Source organism: Glandiceps talaboti, chromosome 14, assembly GCF_964340395.1.
Source record: "Glandiceps talaboti chromosome 14, keGlaTala1.1, whole genome shotgun sequence".
In the NCBI taxonomy this organism is placed as follows: domain Eukaryota; kingdom Metazoa; phylum Hemichordata; class Enteropneusta; family Spengelidae; genus Glandiceps; species Glandiceps talaboti.
Window position 1 is genome coordinate 10,150,548 of NC_135562.1, and position 21,147 is coordinate 10,171,694.

Here is a 21,147-nt window from a genome sequence, read left to right on the forward strand (position 1 = left end):
GTTGTGTAATTTTTGAACCAATACTAGTATGTGGGCAGTTGAAAACTATATAGTATTGTCAGATATTATAGTTGTACAAATAACGTAGTCAAGAACTCAGTGTTTTCCTGTGATTTATTTAAATTTGATATGAAAAGTTACATAGTCACTGCTACTGTACAACAAAATTATCTAAATAGAAATCATAGATGAACGAGTACATTCATTTAATTTGTGACATCCATGACAACTTCATCATTGTGGATACAAAATACTGAAAACTGAACCAATTCTCATAACTAGAATTCTGAAAGCATTAGGAAAAAAAACTTTTTACAGAAAATATTGTGTGACACTGGACAAATAACATGATTGGTGCAGACCTTTGACAGTGAGATGCAAATTTTTAACAAAAGGAAAGTCTGATCAATATATTTGTATTATGATGAAAAATTTCATAAAGAGTTTAATCTAATCAGTGTACTCTTATCATGAGTGATGTAGCTTTGCCATTTGTAAACTTGTCACAAAGATGATATTTGCCTTACAACTGCACTAGCTGCAACTTGAACATTTCTTTGAATCAATTTTGTTAAGATATAATGACTTTATCATTTGTAAACTTGTCACAAAGATGATACTTGCCTTAAAGCTGCCTCTGGCTACATCTTGAATATTTCTTTTAATCTGTTTTCTTAGATATAAATGACTTGACCATTTGTAAACTTGTCACAAAGATGATACTTGCCTTACAGCTGCACTAGCTGCAACTTGAACAATTCTTTGAACCTGTTTTGTTAGATACAAATGACTTTATCATAATATCATACACCCTGCACAGTATTTATTCATCTGTAGGTAAAACTATTTGTGTAGCAGTACACATAATAGGGTGCAATATATCTGATCAAACCCCCCCCCCCCCCCAATGAATCACAATTTCAACTTATTAGCATACCACTTAAAGATAAAATTGACCTCTAATTAACATGTACAATGTCTAATAATTTTCCTTGAATACATTGTTGGTTGTCTGTGAATATTCATAAAGTGAAGTCAATCTTTGGTAATCAATAATATCACGACTTCACAAAGACTACTTTCAAACATGTTACAACGAGAAATCTGACTTTGATCATAAACAGTATCAGGAGATCCAAACCTGCCATAATGAGAAGTCTGGTACTTATCAATACACATTCGTAAAATAGCTACTTAAGTTTACTCAGTTCAGTCATAAGCCAGGAGAAGTCTTTATAGGAATTCACAACTTGTCACAAAGGCGAATCTTGCTTTAATGAAACATGTACTCCTACACAGTCAATGGGTTCTAAACTTGTCACAAAGATTAGTCTTGCTTTAATGATATATACACTCCTAAAAAGTGTAGGTGTTTTAAACTTGTCACAAAGGTGAGTCTTGCATTAATGATAGATACACTCCTAAAAAGTCTAGGTGTTCTAAACTTGTCACAAAGGCAAGTCTTGCTTTAAAGTAATGATAGATACACTCCTAAAAAGTCTAGGTGTTCTAAACTTGTCACAAAGGTGAGTCTTGCTTTCATGAAACATACACTCCTACAAAGTCAAGGAGTTCTAAACTTGTCACAAAGGTGAGTCTTGCTTTAATGAAACATGCACTCCTACAAAGTCATTGGGTGCTAAACTTGTCACAAAGATCAGTCTTGCTTTATGATAAATACAAAAGTACCAGTAGCTCCAGACTTGACACAGAAAAATCTGGCTTTAATCAATACACCTTAAAAAAATAATGGCTTCAGTTTACTTAATTCAGTTGTAAACTATAAACAAAGATAAGTCTTAATGAGAAAATAATACATGTAATACAAAGAGTTTAGCCCACGAGACAAGTCTCCCCACAATGCTCAATACACAGGAACTTATAGTTTGAAACTTGTCACCCAAAGAAGTCTGGATAATTAATATAGTATATCAGGAGTTGCCAACTTGACACAAAGAAAAGTTTTGCTCTTATCAATGCACCTTATCATAAGAATGGCTTTTGTTTACTCAGTTGTAAACAAGACACAGTGAAGAGACAGTAATACCAAACACGAATCTTGACTGCATTCGATACACTAGTACAAGGAGTAAGAAATATGACATAGAGAGAAATCTTGACTTGGATAATATAATACAGTAACTAGGAATTTCAAACTTGACACAAAGATGAGTCTTGGTTCCATTCAATATACTAGTACAAAGAGAAAGAAACATGACACAAAGAGAAAACTTGGCTTGGATAATATAATACAGTAATACTAGGAATTTCAAACTTGACACAAAGATGAGTCTTGGTTCCATTCGATACACTAGTACAAGCAGTAAGAAACATGACACAAAGTTAAATCTTGGCTTTGGTAATACAGTACCAGTAATATCAGGAATTTCAAGGGCTTCACTCCTTATCATGACAAAAGAACTGCTTCAATTATTCAATTCACTTGCAAAGATATATCTTACTTTGATAATATAATAAATGTCAAGAATTTGGCCTAAGAGATGAGCTTCCCGTAATGATACGTTCACTGATACTAGGAGTGTGAAACTTTTTTTAAAGAGAATCTTAGCTTTCATAATTCATATAGTATATCAGAGTTTCTTCCTCTTATCAATAAGCCTTATCAGAAGAACTGCTTTAGTGTACTCTGTTGTACACTAAACACAAAGAAAAGTCTTGATCCAATTAACATATACTTGAGATGTGTTTATCAACTTGTTGACAATATTGTCCTTGGTAAGTTGGTTGTCCCCAATGGTATGTACAACACAGATAGATATACTGAGTGTTTTTAGAAGTAATGTTTGGTGCAACAACACTTAATTTATACAGAGAATGCATTTACATCTCACATTTGATGCACTCACATGGTTAAACAGTGTTTTTAGAAATGTTGTTTGATGCCAAACACTGCAGTTATATGGTGGGCGTAGTTAGGAAGTGGTGTTTGATGCACAAACACTGCAGTAATATGGAGGGTGTAGATAGGAAGTGGTGTTTGATGCTCAGCCGCTGCAGTTATACAGAGGGTGTAGATAGGAAGTGGTGTTTGATGCACAAAATTTCATCTTCTTCCCATTTTTACTTTCTGTTACTTCTGGGTTTCAGTTCTTCATTTGCATTTCCTCTTAAGAAGATGTAATTCTTCTTTTGTGGATTAAAATACTCATGTCCCTGTAAAACAGGAAAAAAGTAGTCAAACAACATCAGTATTAATACATTAATTAAATTTGTGCCATTTGTTGGAAAGGAAAAATTTAATCTTATGAATTCAGCGAGGTAAATTTTCTAAAATTTTAGTTCTAGAAATGTAACAAAATCACCGGGTACCTTACCTTGGACCAATCACAACTAGACACATAGTGGCATATGCAAATATGTTCCTTTGTATAATGAATTCACTTGGTATTTTACCTTGGACCAACCTTAACTAGAGACATATCCTATGTAACATAGTCACATGGTATCTCACCTTGGACCAATCATAACTAGACACATATGCAAATATGTTACTTTGCATAATATAATAACCTGGTATCTCACCTTGGACCAATCATAACTTGCGGCATATGCAAATATGTTGCCCTGTGCATTGAAATTACAGCAGGTGATTGGTTGGTCTAAAGCCTCTGATGTTTTCAGTTTGGTTCTTGCATCTTTATCCCAGAAACTGAACCGTCCGTCTGATCCACACGTTGCTAAGGTGCCGTGTTCAGGATGAAATGCAATACCATTTACCTAAATAATGGACAAGATAAATGGAATGTATACCAGAATATTTTTGTGTTGTGCAAGAAATATCACACTGATGATGGAACTAACAACGTATTTCAGTGCTTGATTCTTCACAGTTACAAGTGTTTCCTGGTTTAAAATTAGACATTCAATTCATTTTCATAACTTTCATTTTACATCTTCAACTTCTATCACATTCTCAACATTCAATGTTTTTTGCTAAGATCTTAGAATTCTGATATCAAAAAAGGGAAACCAGAAAAACTTAACATATTTTTGAATCCATGTCTTGGAGTGAAGCCCTAATACAGTATAAATGATGTTGGCTTGGTGTTGAACTCATGGGTCATTACAGCTAAAATGTTTTGGCTTGGTGTTTCTCTCATTGGATATTACGTTTTTGACACAAAGATAGACACATTTCAACTCTAGATTAACAATAACAGACACAATAAACACAGCAGGATCCTTTCCCCAATTACATTGAAGTATTGTTATTCTTTCACAGTGTACTAGAAACTGGCTTCTAATGAAATCATTATGCATGGACTTGATGATTTCAATGGCTTCAACTGTTTCTTTTCTAACTTATAATCAACTTTTCAACTTGAGTACTTCTATATCCCCACTGTGCTTGGCACTTATGTATAATTGTTTCTTTTGCATTAGAAGATGTCCGAGTGTGGGTAAAAAATATCATGTTACATGAATGAAACACCAAGGAAAAGTCATTTGTACTATAAAACGATCAAAAATCGTACTACAGTATCTGTTACCTTATACAATCCTTATAACAAAACACTGATAAGTAGCTTGATAAAACGACTTGGGAACACACATGGATTTCACAAAAACACTGACATGGGGTGAGAGAAATTGACTATTTTACAATTAGTATAAGTAGTATTTTGGATACGTATTTATGCAAGTTGTACTAATAAGTAACAAATCTGGATTTCATTAACAGGATAGAGTAAAAGTTATAACTTACAGCAAAAATATCTTGTATTGAGTTGGTACTGCCATTTGAACGATGACACTTGAATGTGAAATTGTCTTTCCTGTTGGGTAAAAAGAGATATAAATGCTAAAAAATAGGCGACGTGTGTATCAACTCATTACACAAAGTACTAAATTTGTGTAGTATGAGATTGAGTAGTTATTTCAGAACAAAATACAGGTCAATAAATAGTGTTTAGTAATGTTTTACAACAGACATGCAGGCCACTGAGTAAAACACTTAACCGGAGTGTTGTTCATTTGAATGTTTATAATCAAGTGTAATTAATCAGTCACTGCATATATGACCAAATAAGGCTTTGCAATGTTTGCTTTAAATTTGCTGTTATCTTCTATGCATGCTATACATGTATGTTGGTTGTTTTTAAGTTTATTACACATTTCGTTTCAGTTTTTGTTAGCATTACATAAACCGTATTTAGTTATTGTTTTCAGTAAAATGTGTGCTTTTTTTATGTAAAAATATTCCCAAGTTGAGTGACTGTAAAAGGCAATATTACATTTTGTGTATTGCACTGAATTGTATTATATTGTCCTCTACTGTACAGCACTGTACTGTACTTGCAGTGAACTGTATTACATGTATACCGTATTGTACCATATCATGCCATACTGTACTGTACTGTACTGTACTGTACTGTACTAGTGTACTGTACTGTGCTCTACTGTACTGTACTGTAATGTACCACAGTGCACTGTTATATTGTACTGAAAGCTTGTGTTCATAACTTACGGATTTGATGCCTGTACAAACTGTATGGCTACACGTCCCTCTATGCTGCCCAGTGCAAAACCTGTAGGTGCTTGTTTCTTGTCTTTGAAGATAGCTACACAGCGGTGCTGTAAAAAATAGTCATATTACAGGTTAGTATTCTCATTAAAAACACAACTAAGTACTAAAATTGTAATAAAATCACAACATTCTCACTGTTGATATCTAATACTGCTAAAATGAGCTTTGAAAAGAAAAACTAAGTAAAATTCACTGTCTTTCATTTCGCTTCAATTTCCAGTACCAAACTGTTTTCACAGAACTGGTCATTTTAAAACTCTCATGATACATCATTTCATAATTTCAAATTCAATACAGTGTAAAATAATGCACGACCAAGTGTTCCAATGGTCAATCAATCCATTTATACTCCAAATGGCTGATTTTCTTGCTAGTACAATGCTGCTATAACTTACTATTACTCTAATTTATACAGTAATAAATATTATTAATATCTTACCTGATATTTCAATGGTGAATCAATTCTTTTATACTCTGATGGCTGGTTTTCTAACTGGTACACAATAATTCCCCTGCCTGCTGTTCCAACAACTGCCATTGGGTACAACTACAAAAAAAATAGACAACACTTAGTATTAATATTACTATTTATGTATGGTATTGGTATCAATGATGTACATATGGACATGTGATCTCACCCTTGTTCTGATCTGATATGGTATTGTACAACCCATAACACCAAAGTAAAGCGTTTTCTATGAGTTGTCTGTGGCCAAATGGTTAAACCACTTGCCTCTTACCACTGCAGTCGGGGTTCAAACCCATGCAGGGTTTGATTAAATTTACCACACTGTAAGTACGAAGAGTGACTAACATCTAAATGTCACTTACAAATGTATAGTTACCAAGAACATACAAGAACTTGTGCAAATACCTGGAATATGCCAAATGGACACTCATGCCTCATGGAAATTTGTCTCTCACTAATTAACTCTCAGAGAAGAGACATACTCATTGAATATATAAAACAAAAGTTGCAAAGGACAAATGCGAATCCTATAATTTTTAAAGTTTGATTTTAATCTGAATAATTAGAAGTAAGATTGGAACATGACAATTATTACACATAGGTTCAGTGCTCCTGTTACTTTGTTCCTGGGGAAAATGCAGAAATTATAGGCATCAGCACCACTTTTACCTCATCCAAAAGGGACATAGAAATTGCTACTGTACCCTATTCTGACAACAATCTATACAGTAGAGGAATATTTCTGAAAGGTTATAACATACAGAGAATATGACTTACCACGTCAGCACAGTAGCATCTCTCTGGTAGTTGTAAAGTTAACATTGGGTTAGGGGTTCTTGTGTCCCAAAACTACAAACATAAGGAGACAATAATTATGACCATCTTTCTGACACTTGTAAGATTAACAATGGGTTTCTTGTGTCCCAAAATTACAAACATAAGGAGCCAGTTATGAAGTATATTTCTGATAGTTGTAAAGTTAACATTAAGTTAGGGGTTCTTGTGTCCAAAAACTACAAACATAAGGAGACAAGAATGATAAAGTATATTTCTCATAGCGGTATAAAGTTAACAGTGACTTTGATGCTATTTGTCATTTTTAATAAATGCAAATAACATAATGAACCCAGTAAGTCTGTATTCAGATTTCATCCCCTCCTTTCACAACTATATAAATGTGCAAGACATGTATACAGTTAATGCTCTCACATAACCCCCCTCCCCATATCCTTTTGTAACAGTTACTGCTTTCACCTCCCCTTCATGTCTATCAACTGCATAATTACCCACTTTGATATCACGAGGGAGGATCCCCCCTCAGACACAGACACATACACGAACACACATCTTCCATAACTACCTCTACCTCCCCTTTATAACATAAGGATAATCTTTTCATGATTAGCGTTTAGATGTTCTTACCTTGAGGGAGGATTCCCCTCCCGTTAAACACACACACAGACAGACACACAAACACAGACACACCTTCCATAACTACCTTCACCTCCCCTTTATAGCATTATGATAATCTTTTCATGATTTGCACTGAGATGTTCTTACCTTGAGGGAGGATTCCCCTCCCGTTAAACACACACACAGACAGACACACAAACACAGACACACCTTCCATAACTACCTTCACCTCCCCTTTATAGAATTATGATAATCTTTTCATGATTTGCATTGAGATGTTCTTACCTTGAGTGTTTTATCCCAGCTTCCTGTCACAACACAGCTGTAATTTGGTGCTTTGACCCAGTGGATTGTTTTGATTGGGGCATCATGCTGTAAATAATAACAAATCTTCTTCAATTCTACATGTATATATTTATTTTATAGTCAAAATCACTCAATCAATCAATCAGTTAGTCAGTCAGTCAATAAATAAATCATATCAGTTACTCACAACTCAGCAAATAAGTCAATTCCTCAGTCATCCAGTCAGTCAGTTAGTTAATCAGTGAATCTAATTACTCACTATGTCACTCAGTCAGTTAGTCAGTCAGTCAGTCAGTTGGTTCGCCGGCCGGCCAGTTACTTTGCATGAGTCAGTTGATAAGTCACTCACTCACTCACTCGCTCACTCACTCACTCACACCCACCCACCCACTCACTCAATTTATATTGATTAGATAATCAGTCTGTCAGTAGGTTCTGCTGCTTCATATAAAAACAATACAACAACCAAACTATACTGTAACGTGTTCATTAATTCACATTATTTGAATCAGATACACCATTACATGTAAATAAACTAACCTGGGCTATCTGTATGGCTTGGTTGGAATTCAAATCCCACATTTTGGCAGTTTTGTCAGTAGACGCTGTAAATACTTTAGTTCCATCCTGAAATATATACAAATATACATATAGGATTATTATCAGTCAGGCTTTCATATGATCTATAAATATCATGTTACCTAGTAAACTGAAATACATACAGATATACATATAGGATTATTATCAGTAAGGCTTTCATATGATCTATAAATATCATGTTACCTAGTAAACTGAAATACATACAGATATACATATAGGATTATTATCAGTCAGGCTCACATATGATCCATAAATATCATGTTACCTAGTAAACTGAAATATATACAGATATACATATAGGATTATTATCAGTCAGGCTCACATATGATCCATAAATATCATGTTACCTAGTAAACTGAAATATATACAAATATACATATAGGATTATTATCAGTCAGGCTCTCATATGATCCATAAATATCATGTTACCTAGTAAACTGAAATATATACAGATATACATATAGGATTATTATCAGTCAGGCTCTCATATGATCCATAAATATCATGTTACCTAGTAAACTGAAATACATACAGATATACATATAGGATTATTATCAGTCAGGCTTTCATATGATCCATAAATATCATGTTACCTAGTAAACTGTTGCTTTACAAACAACTGTAAGTTGTGCCATTTATATCTATATATATATATATATATATATATATATATATATATATATATATATATATATATATATATATATATATATATATATATATATATATATATATATATATATATATATATATATAACTTTTGGATTGGGGATACATTGAAAAACATAATAAGTAGTGAAAGTATATTGAAATATAGACAAGTGAATTTTACACATTTGTGTAACACTTTAAAGAAAACTGTGCTATGTGCTATTTCATGTGTCATGTGATTCAGTATAGATTTTCATGACTGATGCAACTTTGGATCACATAGGAATTAATAGAGGTAAAAAAAACTTTCCCTTCTATTTATTGTAGGGTGGAGTTCTGTTACTCTTTGACAGCTTGATAAGAAACCCAACTCACTCAACATACCAAGGGAATTACAAAGCAATGCAAGCATCATAAGCAACAGATATTTATTCCATATCGTAGCAAATTATGGCAAAATACTTGTATCATGCATGCAAGCATGTATCTAGTACTGGTCCTGTGTGTGTTTGCTGTGCTTTAGGTACTTACGTCATGTCAGCATGCATCTACATGTAGTACAGGTCATGTGTGTGTTTGCTGTGCTTTTACAATGTAAGTACTTACATCATGCCAACATGCATCTAGTACTGGTCCTGTGTGTGTTTGTTGTGCTTTAGGTACTGTCTGGCCTGTACTCTGAATTTCCCAGCATCTGACCTGGATCAAATAAATGCAAGAAACAAGATTCACATTACCATCTACTGAATAGCTTCCTAAATAAGATTGATGAAGAACTCATATTGTGAAATAAAATCTACAACAACTTTATTATGACCATGGTTTCATATTTCCAAAGTAATGCACTGTCACGCACAAGAAAATAGCACAAACCACAGGCAGTCATTATCATCAGATAGACAAACATTGTTTGACTGAATTTCTCTGCAGACTGGCCCACTGAACCTTACTGAAATCTTCATTTGCAGTAATTAAAGGCTCAGTTCTCACAAATTGAAATCTTGACTTTCATTGATCAAACGTTTATGATTGCTGCAGACAAGGCAACCACCTAAAGGCTAACAATATGAAATGCTTCTGTCCGCCCCAATTTGAACTAGATTCCCCCAAAAATTTGATGGAGGAGGGGGCAGCAACCCCCAAAATTTGATGGGGGAGGGGGCAGCAATTCCCCCCCCCCCCCCTGTCCTTGAAACCTGGAGAAAACACTGTATACTACAAGTATAATTACTTTGAATAACAACAAAATTACAAACACTACCAACTTACGTCATTAGCCCATGATCCAGCAATGAGAAATGTAGACGGTATAGTCATAGGACTGAATGCAAGACAACTAACACTGTCATCTGGTGGTGATGTCACTTCTATGTCTTTCATTGGATTATGATCAGCTGTTGTCTGGCCAAACACAGACGATGTTGTCCCAAAACCACCAGCAAAAGTCATCTTGATAGGCTTCTATGATAATTGAGAAAACTAGAAAATATTTTTTTTAAATGTCAAATTTGGATGAATACAATAGAAAATCAGAGATGGCAAGTTTATGGAAAACTGGTACATCACATTGTGTCATTGTAATCTTGTTATAACAAATTTTATAGATATATTCAAAGTTTGAAGCATATTTGCAACCATAGTACTGTCGACATTAGGTATACTGTAGACATGTATAAGTCCCTGTGTTGTACCATGTGTTTCTATCTCCATGGTTCTACCAAATCAACTATTCAAGCTTGCAGACAGAGTTATACATAATAAAATATTTTAACTTGCAGACAGTATTACAATACATATTTAATTTTTTTCTGCAATCATAATGTAGCCTGTTTACATCGCCATCTGTCATTTTGCTCCGCTGTCTAACCACTTGTATTGATAGGAACTGCAAACGATTAATTTAGCCACACCCCCAGTGATCATTACAACCATGCCTATATGTAAATGTGTACATAATATTTGCTAAATGTAAATTCTGTCACTCTTGTGCTCATCTCAACAGGGCATATTTACATATTGACTTCATTTGAACAGTCAATAAGGCTGATGTACATTATCACTCCCCATTGTGACCAATCAGTTTTGAAAGCAATTTTTCCAAACCAATCAGATTTGAGCATATGATTTTCAAACCACATTCATCGTTTGCTGTTTATAGCATCACAAGCAGTCAGTGAGACAGCGAAGTAACATCACAGATATAATGTAAACCATTCTCATAAGCCAGAGCCCATAAATCTGTTGATGCAACGTACCTCAGACGGGTACATTTTGGACGGTGCTGTTAAGAGGCATGCGGTTTATAACGACAGATATGCATAGTCTAATCAGAATGCCACTTTTTCTATTAATTTTGGGATATGTTTAAAGTTTGCAGTCATATTCATTCTCTCAACTTGCATGGCAATTTGTAGCTCTGGATGTATATGCTATTATTAAAGATGTGTCGAACTTCGTAGCATACATCTAGAGCTAGGCAGTTTGTAATACATCTACTAAATTATTAAAACTTGTATGTACAGAGTAGTTCAAGTTTTAATATTGTCTGTTGTGCATTGAGAATACTCATACACAGGCATGACTAGACTGTGAGGTACGTTGTGTTGTTCAGCCTATAGGCTTTTTTCGAGGTAGGCTGATAGCATGGCACGAATGTTGTATCTTTCCACTTGCAGACTAGCATGACGGTTATTCAATATAAGCTATATTTAAAATAATTCAATTAAAGTAATTGAGATTTTCAAATGAGAATATACATGAAAATTTAAAGCAGTACGAAATATGACATATTGTATTGCATTTGGAACTTGAACTTGAATTAACTGAGCAGAATATTTACATGTGTATTGTGGAACAGCACAATTTATTTCATTTTATCAATATTAATATTACAACATTTCTAATGCTGCTGTGATACACTATAAAACATGGTATTACAAACAAAATTGTCTAGATGTAGCAGTCATTACATGCTACATGGGGGTGGGGGGGGGGTTGCATTATGATTAAGAAAGTTAAATATGACATTAAAAAACTGAAAGTTACTTCTATTAGTCTATTTTAAATGTATTACAATACTAATTCAACGCTTGGAGGTAAAGTTTGTTGATTCGAGAGTATCAGAAATAGCCGTATTTCTTCAAACATGTTAGATATCGAAGCATGCAAAGGTGTGAACTGCTTTTTATATAGCATTGCGCAATGTAAATAACGATCTTCACACTTCACTATTTTTTGCCAAGTTTCGAGCCCGCCAACTACCACGTATCTCTCGATAACCTTTTTGCATTCATTAGCGGGCTAGTCAACATTACCATGTCAAAAGCATGAGAAACTTGAGGCCGTGATTTCATTTTACCTATACATCAGAAAAATAAACAGTATTTAAAACAATATTGCGAGCAAATGTAATCGCCATACCTTCTTCACGACTCCTTGCAGGTCAGATTGATTCCTCGAATGACAAACTTTGTATGAATGATGTGTACTTTTTCTGATAACTTATTCGAACACCAATAGCTTTTCAAAAAAGTACATCCTGAATATCTAGATAATAAAAAGATCACTAAAAACTAAATCAATAATTATAATCAATTTTAAAATACAAATAAGATCGATTTTTCGATTTGAGGATTGAAAATTTACCGACTTTTATATTAGAAAAGCATTGCTAAAAATATTAGGTTTTGGGTCAAAGGTCAACCACATGGGCTTTCTCGTCTCGTTGCATCAGAACGAAACCAGACCGAACCTGATCCTCCCAGATTTCACTGTTCTGTGCCACTATTTATAGTTATTACTAAGAGTGAATTGTGTATTCAGGTAAGACATGTTTTATTTTGTCACGCTTTGGTACTCCAATGGCTACAATAGCCCAAAAAATTATGATTTGACGAAGTTTTTGACAGCACCATGTTAGATAATGAATGAGTGTACTGTGTGTACTATGCTTCACTGGAAACTGTGTATATCATGGATGTACTGTTGTACACATACACAACAAGTTAGGGCCACATTTTCTTTTCGCTAATTCTTGAAGGTACCAAATCAAAATGGAATTCTTTGATTTTAAAAATACAGCCCAATATAGTGTATATTTCATATTCGAATACTGTTTGTCTCTGTTAAAATTACTCATTTTCTGCCCAGAAATCAATATTTTGTATAATATTCTACAGAGTGCAATTAGTATATAAGTACAGTATTTGGTAAGAATATAGAACAGTGGACTAAGTAAGTAATAAATATACATTTGTATTCACCTGTTTACTGATTAGGGATGAGAATAGGGTAGCTAGAGTTTAATATGTATATAAATTATCCTGATTTCTACTTTTTGTGGTACCTTCAAGTTCAATAACTTGACACAGTTCTACAGTAATTTTGATTATATAGATACAATGAATGTACTCCGAAACACTCCCAGGATTTTGTAAAATCACCAACAGAGGACTTACATTGTATAATTCCATGAAGGATATACGCACACCACACAGACATATAGTATAACACATTACATGTTACAATTGGTACATACATTATATATTCTACAACACATAAACTAAAGTTAAAGTTACTCCAACATACATTACACCCGTTATATACTGAAGACTGTCTGGAATATTGCAACTTTTTCCAGTAGCCAAACTATCTAGATGAGTAGTTAATTTCACAATACCTGATATTAGCATGATGAAATAGCTTGCAATTTGCAAGTAAATATAGAACATGCATAGATCATACTAACTTTGTCAGCCATTTTCATATTTTCACAGGTTTGGTGAAGTAAACAAGCCTTCAAGATGCCTCTGTCGTGTCGTTTCTATGAACATAAGTTTCCTGAGAAGGAAGATGTCGTCATGGTCAATGTTCGTTCCATTGCTGAGATGGGAGCATATGTACATTTACTGGAGTATAATAACATTGAAGGAATGATACTGCTTAGCGAGTTGTCAAGGAGACGTATTCGTTCTATAAATAAACTGATCCGTGTTGGACGAAGTGAATGTGTAGTTGTTATAAGAGTGGACAAAGACAAAGGTAAGCACAGAAATATGATGTTTTTGGACAAGAATAAAAGAACTCTGACTTCCAATTGGAAGTTCTAATGAATATAATATCAGTGTTTTACTAACCAAGGCCAAGGGTAGTAAGTTACTTAGTAGCTAGGTAAAATCTACTTGAGTTCCCCAGTCATTTTACCAGAGTTTCCAGATCTGTGTTTTCGCTGAGGGAAGTAAATGGGTAAAGTCTACCCTGGATTCTCCTGTCATTTTACCAGGATTTCTTAACAGTGTTTTTGTTAAGGATAGTACGGTAAGTGGAAATTTTACGTAGACATCCCACCAAAACTATGCTTATTGGTGATATCAAACAAATATCCTTAGCTCCCACACTTGCACTCAAAGGGTTCTGTCATCATTATAGTTGTTTATTTCGTAAAAAATGTGTTGATATTACTGTAAATGTGTAAATTTTTCGTTGAAGGCTTATTTTCACTTATTTTGTTGGAAAAATTAAAAATAAGTTGACTAAATTTCCTTTTTGAACACTATGTACCAGTCTGGCAATCAGTAAAATTTACTCTTTGGAAACTACATGTAGATGAAGTCTGTAATATTGCAAAAATATTTCCAGTAGCAAAACTTTCTACAAATGTAGGTTTATAGTATTTTGTACACATGTACATACAAAATATACATGGAGGACAATGACATGGTTATTTGCATGTATACATTAATGTTTTCAGTATTGCACTGTCGTGCCAATACTAGTATATGCGCGTACGTACACACACACACACACACACACACACACACACACACACACACACACACACACACACACACAAACACACACACAGACAAACACACACGCACACACACACACACACACACACATTTATAAACACACTATTGCATCAGTACAATAAGGTTGTATCTACTATACAATTGTATACTACCTTATGGCCGTGACGTAATGACAAAATGATGCAAGTAATCACTAATTCAATCATATGTAATGATATATATTACCCTTACTTGCATTTCATTACAATATCACAGGTTATATTGATTTGTCAAAAAGAAGAGTGTCTACAGAAGAAATTGCAAAATGTGAAGAAAAATATAGCAAAGCTAAAGCAGTAAGTATGGCGTGTGGTTAGATGTATGTACGGTAATAACTATTAATAACTCTCACTTCATTTCAAATTGATATCTTTCTAAATTAGTATATATGTTGATAATTGAAACTGGTCAATGTCAAACAATTGTATGATCTTGAAGCAGCATTACATTAGCAAACATGACCTTGAAATGGGGAATGCCACACCAGAAAATAAAGACATTCATAAAATATGGCTTCTGGACATTGCATTATGGGAGTCAGCAGAAATGATATATTCATAGTTGCACACTGAATATTCATGAGTTGCAGACAGTATTACAATACATATTTGGGAGCGTATTTCCTTCATTTAGACGTAAGGTAAGGATTTGTCACCAGGAGTCTAGCAAATTGTAGCACTAAGGCCCCTTAGGGCACTTGGATTTTCCATGGCTGACCCCCCAAAAAATAATGGGAAACAATATCTAAATCTTTACAGACATGATATAAATACTGAATGTGATAATCCTGTAAATCATGTTTGTCCTTCTTTGTGACATTTCAGGTGAACAGTATTCTAAGGCATGTTGGTGAAATTTTGGAATATGAAAGTGATGAACAGCTGGAAGATCTGTACACAAAAACCGCTTGGTATTTTGACAATAAATATGGCCAGCCTGGTGCTGCATATGAAGCCTTCAAACAAGTCGTCAAGTAAGTTTATAGGAACGAAATATGTTTCATGAAAACCAAATCAGAGAACCTCATCAAAGTAATTACAGATGAGTTCAATCTGATTAAAATCTGATGTAGTGAATATGGCTCTGTTTCATTTTTACCGCTATGTCTTTCATTTGTTGTTGTTTGTTTTTAATTTTGTTGTTCTGAGAGAGAGTGCGTACTTCTTACATGTACATCTGACCTCAGGCCACAATTCCCTATAGTAGTCTGAGATCTGCCTGAGTACCATAGGAGTTCATGTTCAAATCCCACATGTACATGTAGCCATTCAAGATCTGCCCTACAGTTAACACTCCAAGATTTAAGTTGAAAACAAACATAACCACCAACACAATAACAATAACATCATTGTCTGCGATCTGCCGTTGCGCTGTGTTGGAACAAAGCTTTCTGAGGTACTGTACCTGTAAGTGTTCAACGTAAGACATGTTCTCATTGGAAGAGGGGTTACTCAACACACAGGGTCTTGAACATAATCTCCTACAGTATTCACTACATCAGATTGTGATTAGCCTTAAACATGGACAGATTTGATTATTACGGTAACATGAAAAGTTTCACTGTTTTAGATGAATATATGACACGTTTAATTGTTTTCTTTCCTGCAGTGACCAAACATTACTGGAGCAATGTAATCTGGATGAACAAACACACTCGGTTTTGCTGGAGAATATAAGAAGACGACTAACACCACAACAAGTGAAAGTTAGAGCAGGTATGACAAACAAACAAACAAACCAAGACAGTGTTTTGTAGTTCGGAAGTGAAAATCAAATATCTGCTGCACTCTGCAGTTGATAAAAGTGCTCTTGTAGCTCTCTGAGATTAGTTATGATAATGTTAATACATTTGTAAAGTATGTTAGCTTCAAAGGCATAGTCTCCTTCAGATGTCAGGGAGTCAATTGAAAGTAAAAGTTGGACTAAAATGTAATACAGGTGTATGATAATAGAGGTAAAATATTTTTAAAAAGGTGTGAAAAGGTATTGATTGGTATGTGTTACTAGAATACTTTAGACAACTACACCTATCTACAATCAATGACATAGCCTTTCTGTCAAGTCCTTATTTTTTACAGCAGAAGTAAACTTCCAATAGCATTAGAAGTCATGTGGGGATTTTGCTCTTGCTTTTCCCCTGATGTAATGGACATCAACTATTACTGATGTAATGGACAACTGCTGACATCAGACAATGGACGAACAGAACTTGTTGCAACAGGGAAAATAAACAAATGATAACACTTGGCACAGCATATAGGAAGTACAGAGACTTGTATTACATTCCATCGTTTGTGATAAGAAGTTTTATGGCCTGTTTACATAGTTCACAAACACAGTTCTAGTTCCCCTTACATTTCATGTCCACATAAAGATGCCATAAAACTGTACTTATGAAACCATAGTGTGTAATACAAGTCTCTGCTGTTCCAACATGCTGTGCCAAGTGTTATTCAATTCAGTTGTTTACTTTCCCTGTTTGTAACAGGTTCCGTTTGTCCACGGTCTGATGTCAGCTGTTGTATATTCAAACCTTAAATCAGAAAACAATGTCTCGTAGCAATGTTAAATATGATAATCATGTTTTCATTGTGTAGTTCAACCCTCTGATTTGGTTGTAATCCCATGACGACGCTATTGATGTCATGTCACAGTAAAAACCCAATAAGAATTTGTGTGTTTCCTAGCCATAGCTTCATTAAAGCAACAGGCCATTAGCAAAATGCCAGGCATGGTAGGGGAAAAGTAAGAGCAAAATCCCAACACAACTAGATTCTAAGCTATTCATACAAAAATCTAACCAAGCCATAAAGGAAGATGAATAATTATATGAACAGAATCTAGTATCAAAATAACAAATACTAGTATGATGTCCATGTTTAACATTATATTATAAAAAAAGTGAAAAGTCTGATGAAATCTCTGCTCTGATTTCAGATATTGAAGTAGCATGTTATGGCTATGAAGGGATTGATGCAGTCAAAGCTGCTCTAAGGAAAGGTTTAGAACATTCCACTGAAGAAATGCCAGTCAAGGTATGTAAAACTATGGTCAATTATCTATTAACAAGCTAACGCAAACACAAAATTCAAACTTATCATTACAGCCTTTTGACCAGTTGTCTGTAATTACACTCACAGTAGGGTGGTGTCTCTGATAGCAAGTTTTTCTCAAATGTCTGCACATTCAAACTCATTCAGTATTTACACTATATTGATTACAGGGTGATTATATCCACTTAATATTTCCCAACTTGTATTTTATTGTGTGTATACAAACAAATACCCTCCTGATAGGGGAAGGCCTTGCCAGACAGTAACCTGACTAGTTTCAGGAGTGCATAGATTAATACTAAATATTTTATATTTCCATAGATAAATTTAATAGCACCACCAGTATATGTAGTAACTACAACCACACTAGATCGTACTGAAGGCCTTGCCAGACTTCAATCAGCCATACAATCAATACGTGATAATATTGAGGACAATGGCGGTGTGTATAATGTTAAAATGGCGGTAAGTAAATTATTCACATTGTAGTATTTCTTACTCAGCTTTCCTTGTTGTAAGAGATGTAAGTGACATAGGTTGGACCATGATGATTTCAGGAATAATTAGATATTATTATTCCTTGATATTTTTCTTCGTTCAGCCAAGAAAAATACCAGTGACCTAAGGGGCCCTTATGAGTCACGAGTAGTGACAACCCTTAGGTCGTGAGTGTTTTCCGGGGAAAGTAATGGCAATTTTGAGCATGTTGACTAATATTTCGAACATAGCAGAACCTAGACATGCGTTGTCATGGCATAGAACGACCAGTATATCTATTCTATATTTTGTTGAACCTGGCTAGTGCACGATATATGTTATTTGCCAAATACCGTTCCATATCTTGCTTGGAGAGGGCGTCTTTCCAGCTCACCATTATACTGGAAAAATGGCCTTGATTATCTATTTCACATTTTTTCTTGAACTTGGCTAGTGCATGGTATAATCCAATATATGTGCAATCAATTGTTCAGGCACTCTGTTATTAATACTGTACATAGAAAGTCAGTTCAAGTGTCTACCACCATGTCACAACCAGGTATTTTTAAAACTCAACGCACAATGAACTTCTACTATGAAATAGGATTGGTGAAATGTGACAGAAGAAAAAAAACAGACACTCTTTTTTTCTTAGATTTAAACTGGATTTCGGAAGTCTGTACAGTTTTTGAGTTTACCACCAAATTTCATTGTAGCATTATGTGGATATTTCTGAATACACCCATCCCAACTTCAGACTGCCATGTTTGAATTCACCCTTGGCTATTTGCATGAAGTCAAAGTTCGTTTGTAGAAATATTTTTTGTAAATCATGTAAATTTCTGTCCAAAGACAAAGGTTGTTTCCCCAAGTGAGCACTCACTTCATGCAAATATTGCAGTCAAATTCAGCATAACAGAAATCGAATGTACATGACACACTCATTGTGGGTCAATGCAAGGTCATACATGACACACTCATTGTGGGTCAATGCAAGGTCAAAGGTCAATACATAATACTGCTATATTAATGTTCTATTGACAGCCTAAAGTGGTAACAGATATTGAAGAAATAGAACTGGCTAAACATCTTGAGAAATTAGAGCAAGCAAACAAAGAAGTTGCCGGGGACGATGATGAAGAAGAAGAGATAATAGATGATAATGATGAATAAAAAAAAGAAATGACTGATACATACAATTTGAGACATTATCTTTAGCTATATTTGTGGACCTTTTTTCATAGTTACTCCAAAACGTTACTTATCTACAATGGAAACATATTAGGGTTAAGATATCCATACAAGGACAAAGTCTTTCCATATTAGGGCATATGGAATCCATATTAGGCAATGTTATTTATTTTATCATCATCATCAGTCTATATTTTACAATGTAAGTTGACTTACTAAGGGTGGGTAACCATATATGGACATGTTCAGTCCACATTTGGAGAAGTTTGCATGTTGCTGAAAGATTTCTTTCCTTTCTGCATCAGTTACTATTATGGATTTCTTAGCCATGTAACAAAGTGTCCACTTAAACCATGTAACAAAGTATCTACTTTCCCTACCACTGTATTGTCTGATCCAGGTTAGGGAACAGTGCCCCCAATGTCAAACAGTGTCTCAATAACTAAATTAGGTTAGATACAGTATAGTAATGCCCATCACACCATTGTCTAAATATTAAATTCAAATTTATTTCGAGTATTTGTGATTTAATTACTGTACATCATGATATAAATAAAGTCATACCTTGTCTTCATAATCATTATATTTCTGTTTTTTAGCACAACTGAAAGTCGTGCTTTTGGCATGGTAATGTGTGTGTGCATGTGTGTGTGTGTGTGTGTGACTAAAAGTCAAAAAAATGCTTGATCAATTGCCTTGGTATGGGGGGGGGGGGTATATTAGCGAGTGCCAGTATGATATTACTGATAGTGTCTAAATGTCACTGTTCAAGGGAGAGCAGTGAAATATAAGTACATCCAAAAGAGTGATTTCTCCAAATCAATCCGTGTTTTGTGTAGGCTATCCAGTATATTATATAATCACCATCTATGGTCAAAGTTTAAAACTCCAAAAATACCGAGTGTTGGTAGATCTACACACTGAAAGGAATGCCCTTGTATAATGACACCACTTGGATTTCTATCTCAGTTGTGCACAATTTGTACTATTTGTTATCTTTTGGTTTCTGTGACTATAAATTGTCACCATATTGCGTTAAAATTCCATACTTGGATATGTTCATCAATGATACTTTATTATATAATGATACTGTTCATCAAATCAAGGACCAAATTCCACATTCCAAAAGCCCACATCCTATTCTTCAGATACAGACATCCATCGTTGTAAATAGTTCATCAATCTAATGCCTTCTACATTCTCCCACTCCTCTCAGTGTTCAATATTGTTGCATAATCTTTTGTATCTGTCACGTAAATTTGTATTTTAAATATGTATTTGTATTTGTTATATTTTGCAATTGCTTGAAAACCATATAATGGATGCATTGCAGTAAAATAAATATGTAAAAGACAACACATTTTAAATATGAATAACAATTTCATAGATACTCTATAAGTATATCAATAACTAGATCACATACAACACTGCCACCATAGTTTGAAGTGAGAGAATGTTTATTTGAAATGTTTCCTCACTTTTGTTACATTATAGACACTCAGAAATAAATGTTAATGAATCAAAATGTTTAAAAAACCATTTAATATTATTTCAACATTATCAAATGTCTACAATCATAAGGACTAGTAA

General features: G+C 34.2%; 2 protein-coding genes across 2 annotated transcripts; one reads left to right on the top strand and one right to left on the bottom strand.

The window, feature by feature from the left end:
• Positions 1–126: 126 nt before the first annotated feature.
• Positions 127–12,424, bottom strand: LOC144445462 (mRNA export factor-like). Its single transcript, XM_078135022.1, has 11 exons — positions 12,408–12,424; positions 10,257–10,466; positions 9,594–9,686; positions 8,277–8,363; positions 7,716–7,802; positions 6,795–6,866; positions 5,988–6,095; positions 5,489–5,595; positions 4,727–4,796; positions 3,544–3,738; positions 127–3,174 (listed from the first exon to the last, which is right to left on the bottom strand). The coding sequence occupies exons 2-11, from the start codon at positions 10,434–10,436 to the stop codon at positions 3,082–3,084; spliced, it is 1,092 nt and encodes a 363-aa protein (XP_077991148.1). The 5' UTR covers positions 10,437–10,466; positions 12,408–12,424; the 3' UTR covers positions 127–3,081.
• A 253-nt stretch (positions 12,425–12,677) lies between these two features.
• Positions 12,678–20,114, top strand: LOC144445548 (eukaryotic translation initiation factor 2 subunit 1-like). The gene is made up of 8 exons (XM_078135148.1): positions 12,678–12,809; positions 13,763–14,027; positions 15,053–15,132; positions 15,661–15,809; positions 16,445–16,551; positions 17,774–17,871; positions 18,211–18,354; positions 19,411–20,114. The coding sequence occupies exons 2-8, from the start codon at positions 13,790–13,792 to the stop codon at positions 19,537–19,539; spliced, it is 945 nt and encodes a 314-aa protein (XP_077991274.1). The 5' UTR covers positions 12,678–12,809; positions 13,763–13,789; the 3' UTR covers positions 19,540–20,114.
• The last annotated feature ends 1,033 nt before the right edge of the window (positions 20,115–21,147 follow it).

Coding starts and splice junctions, on each gene's coding strand:
- LOC144445548 (XM_078135148.1), top strand. CDS start 13,790: ATGCCTCTGTCGTGTCGTTTCTATGAACATAAGTTTCCTGAGAAGGAA. Junction 16,552..17,773: donor ACAAGTGAAAGTTAGAGCAG/GTATGACAAACA, acceptor CTCTGATTTCAG/ATATTGAAGTAGCATGTTAT. Junction 17,872..18,210: donor CTGAAGAAATGCCAGTCAAG/GTATGTAAAACT, acceptor ATATTTCCATAG/ATAAATTTAATAGCACCACC.
- LOC144445462 (XM_078135022.1), bottom strand. CDS start 10,436: ATGACTTTTGCTGGTGGTTTTGGGACAACATCGTCTGTGTTTGGCCAG. Junction 4,797..5,488: donor TTTGTACAGGCATCAAATCC/GTAAGTTATGAA, acceptor TTTACCCAACAG/GAAAGACAATTTCACATTCA. Junction 3,175..3,543: donor CAAGTTATGATTGGTCCAAG/GTGAGATACCAG, acceptor CCTGTTTTACAG/GGACATGAGTATTTTAATCC.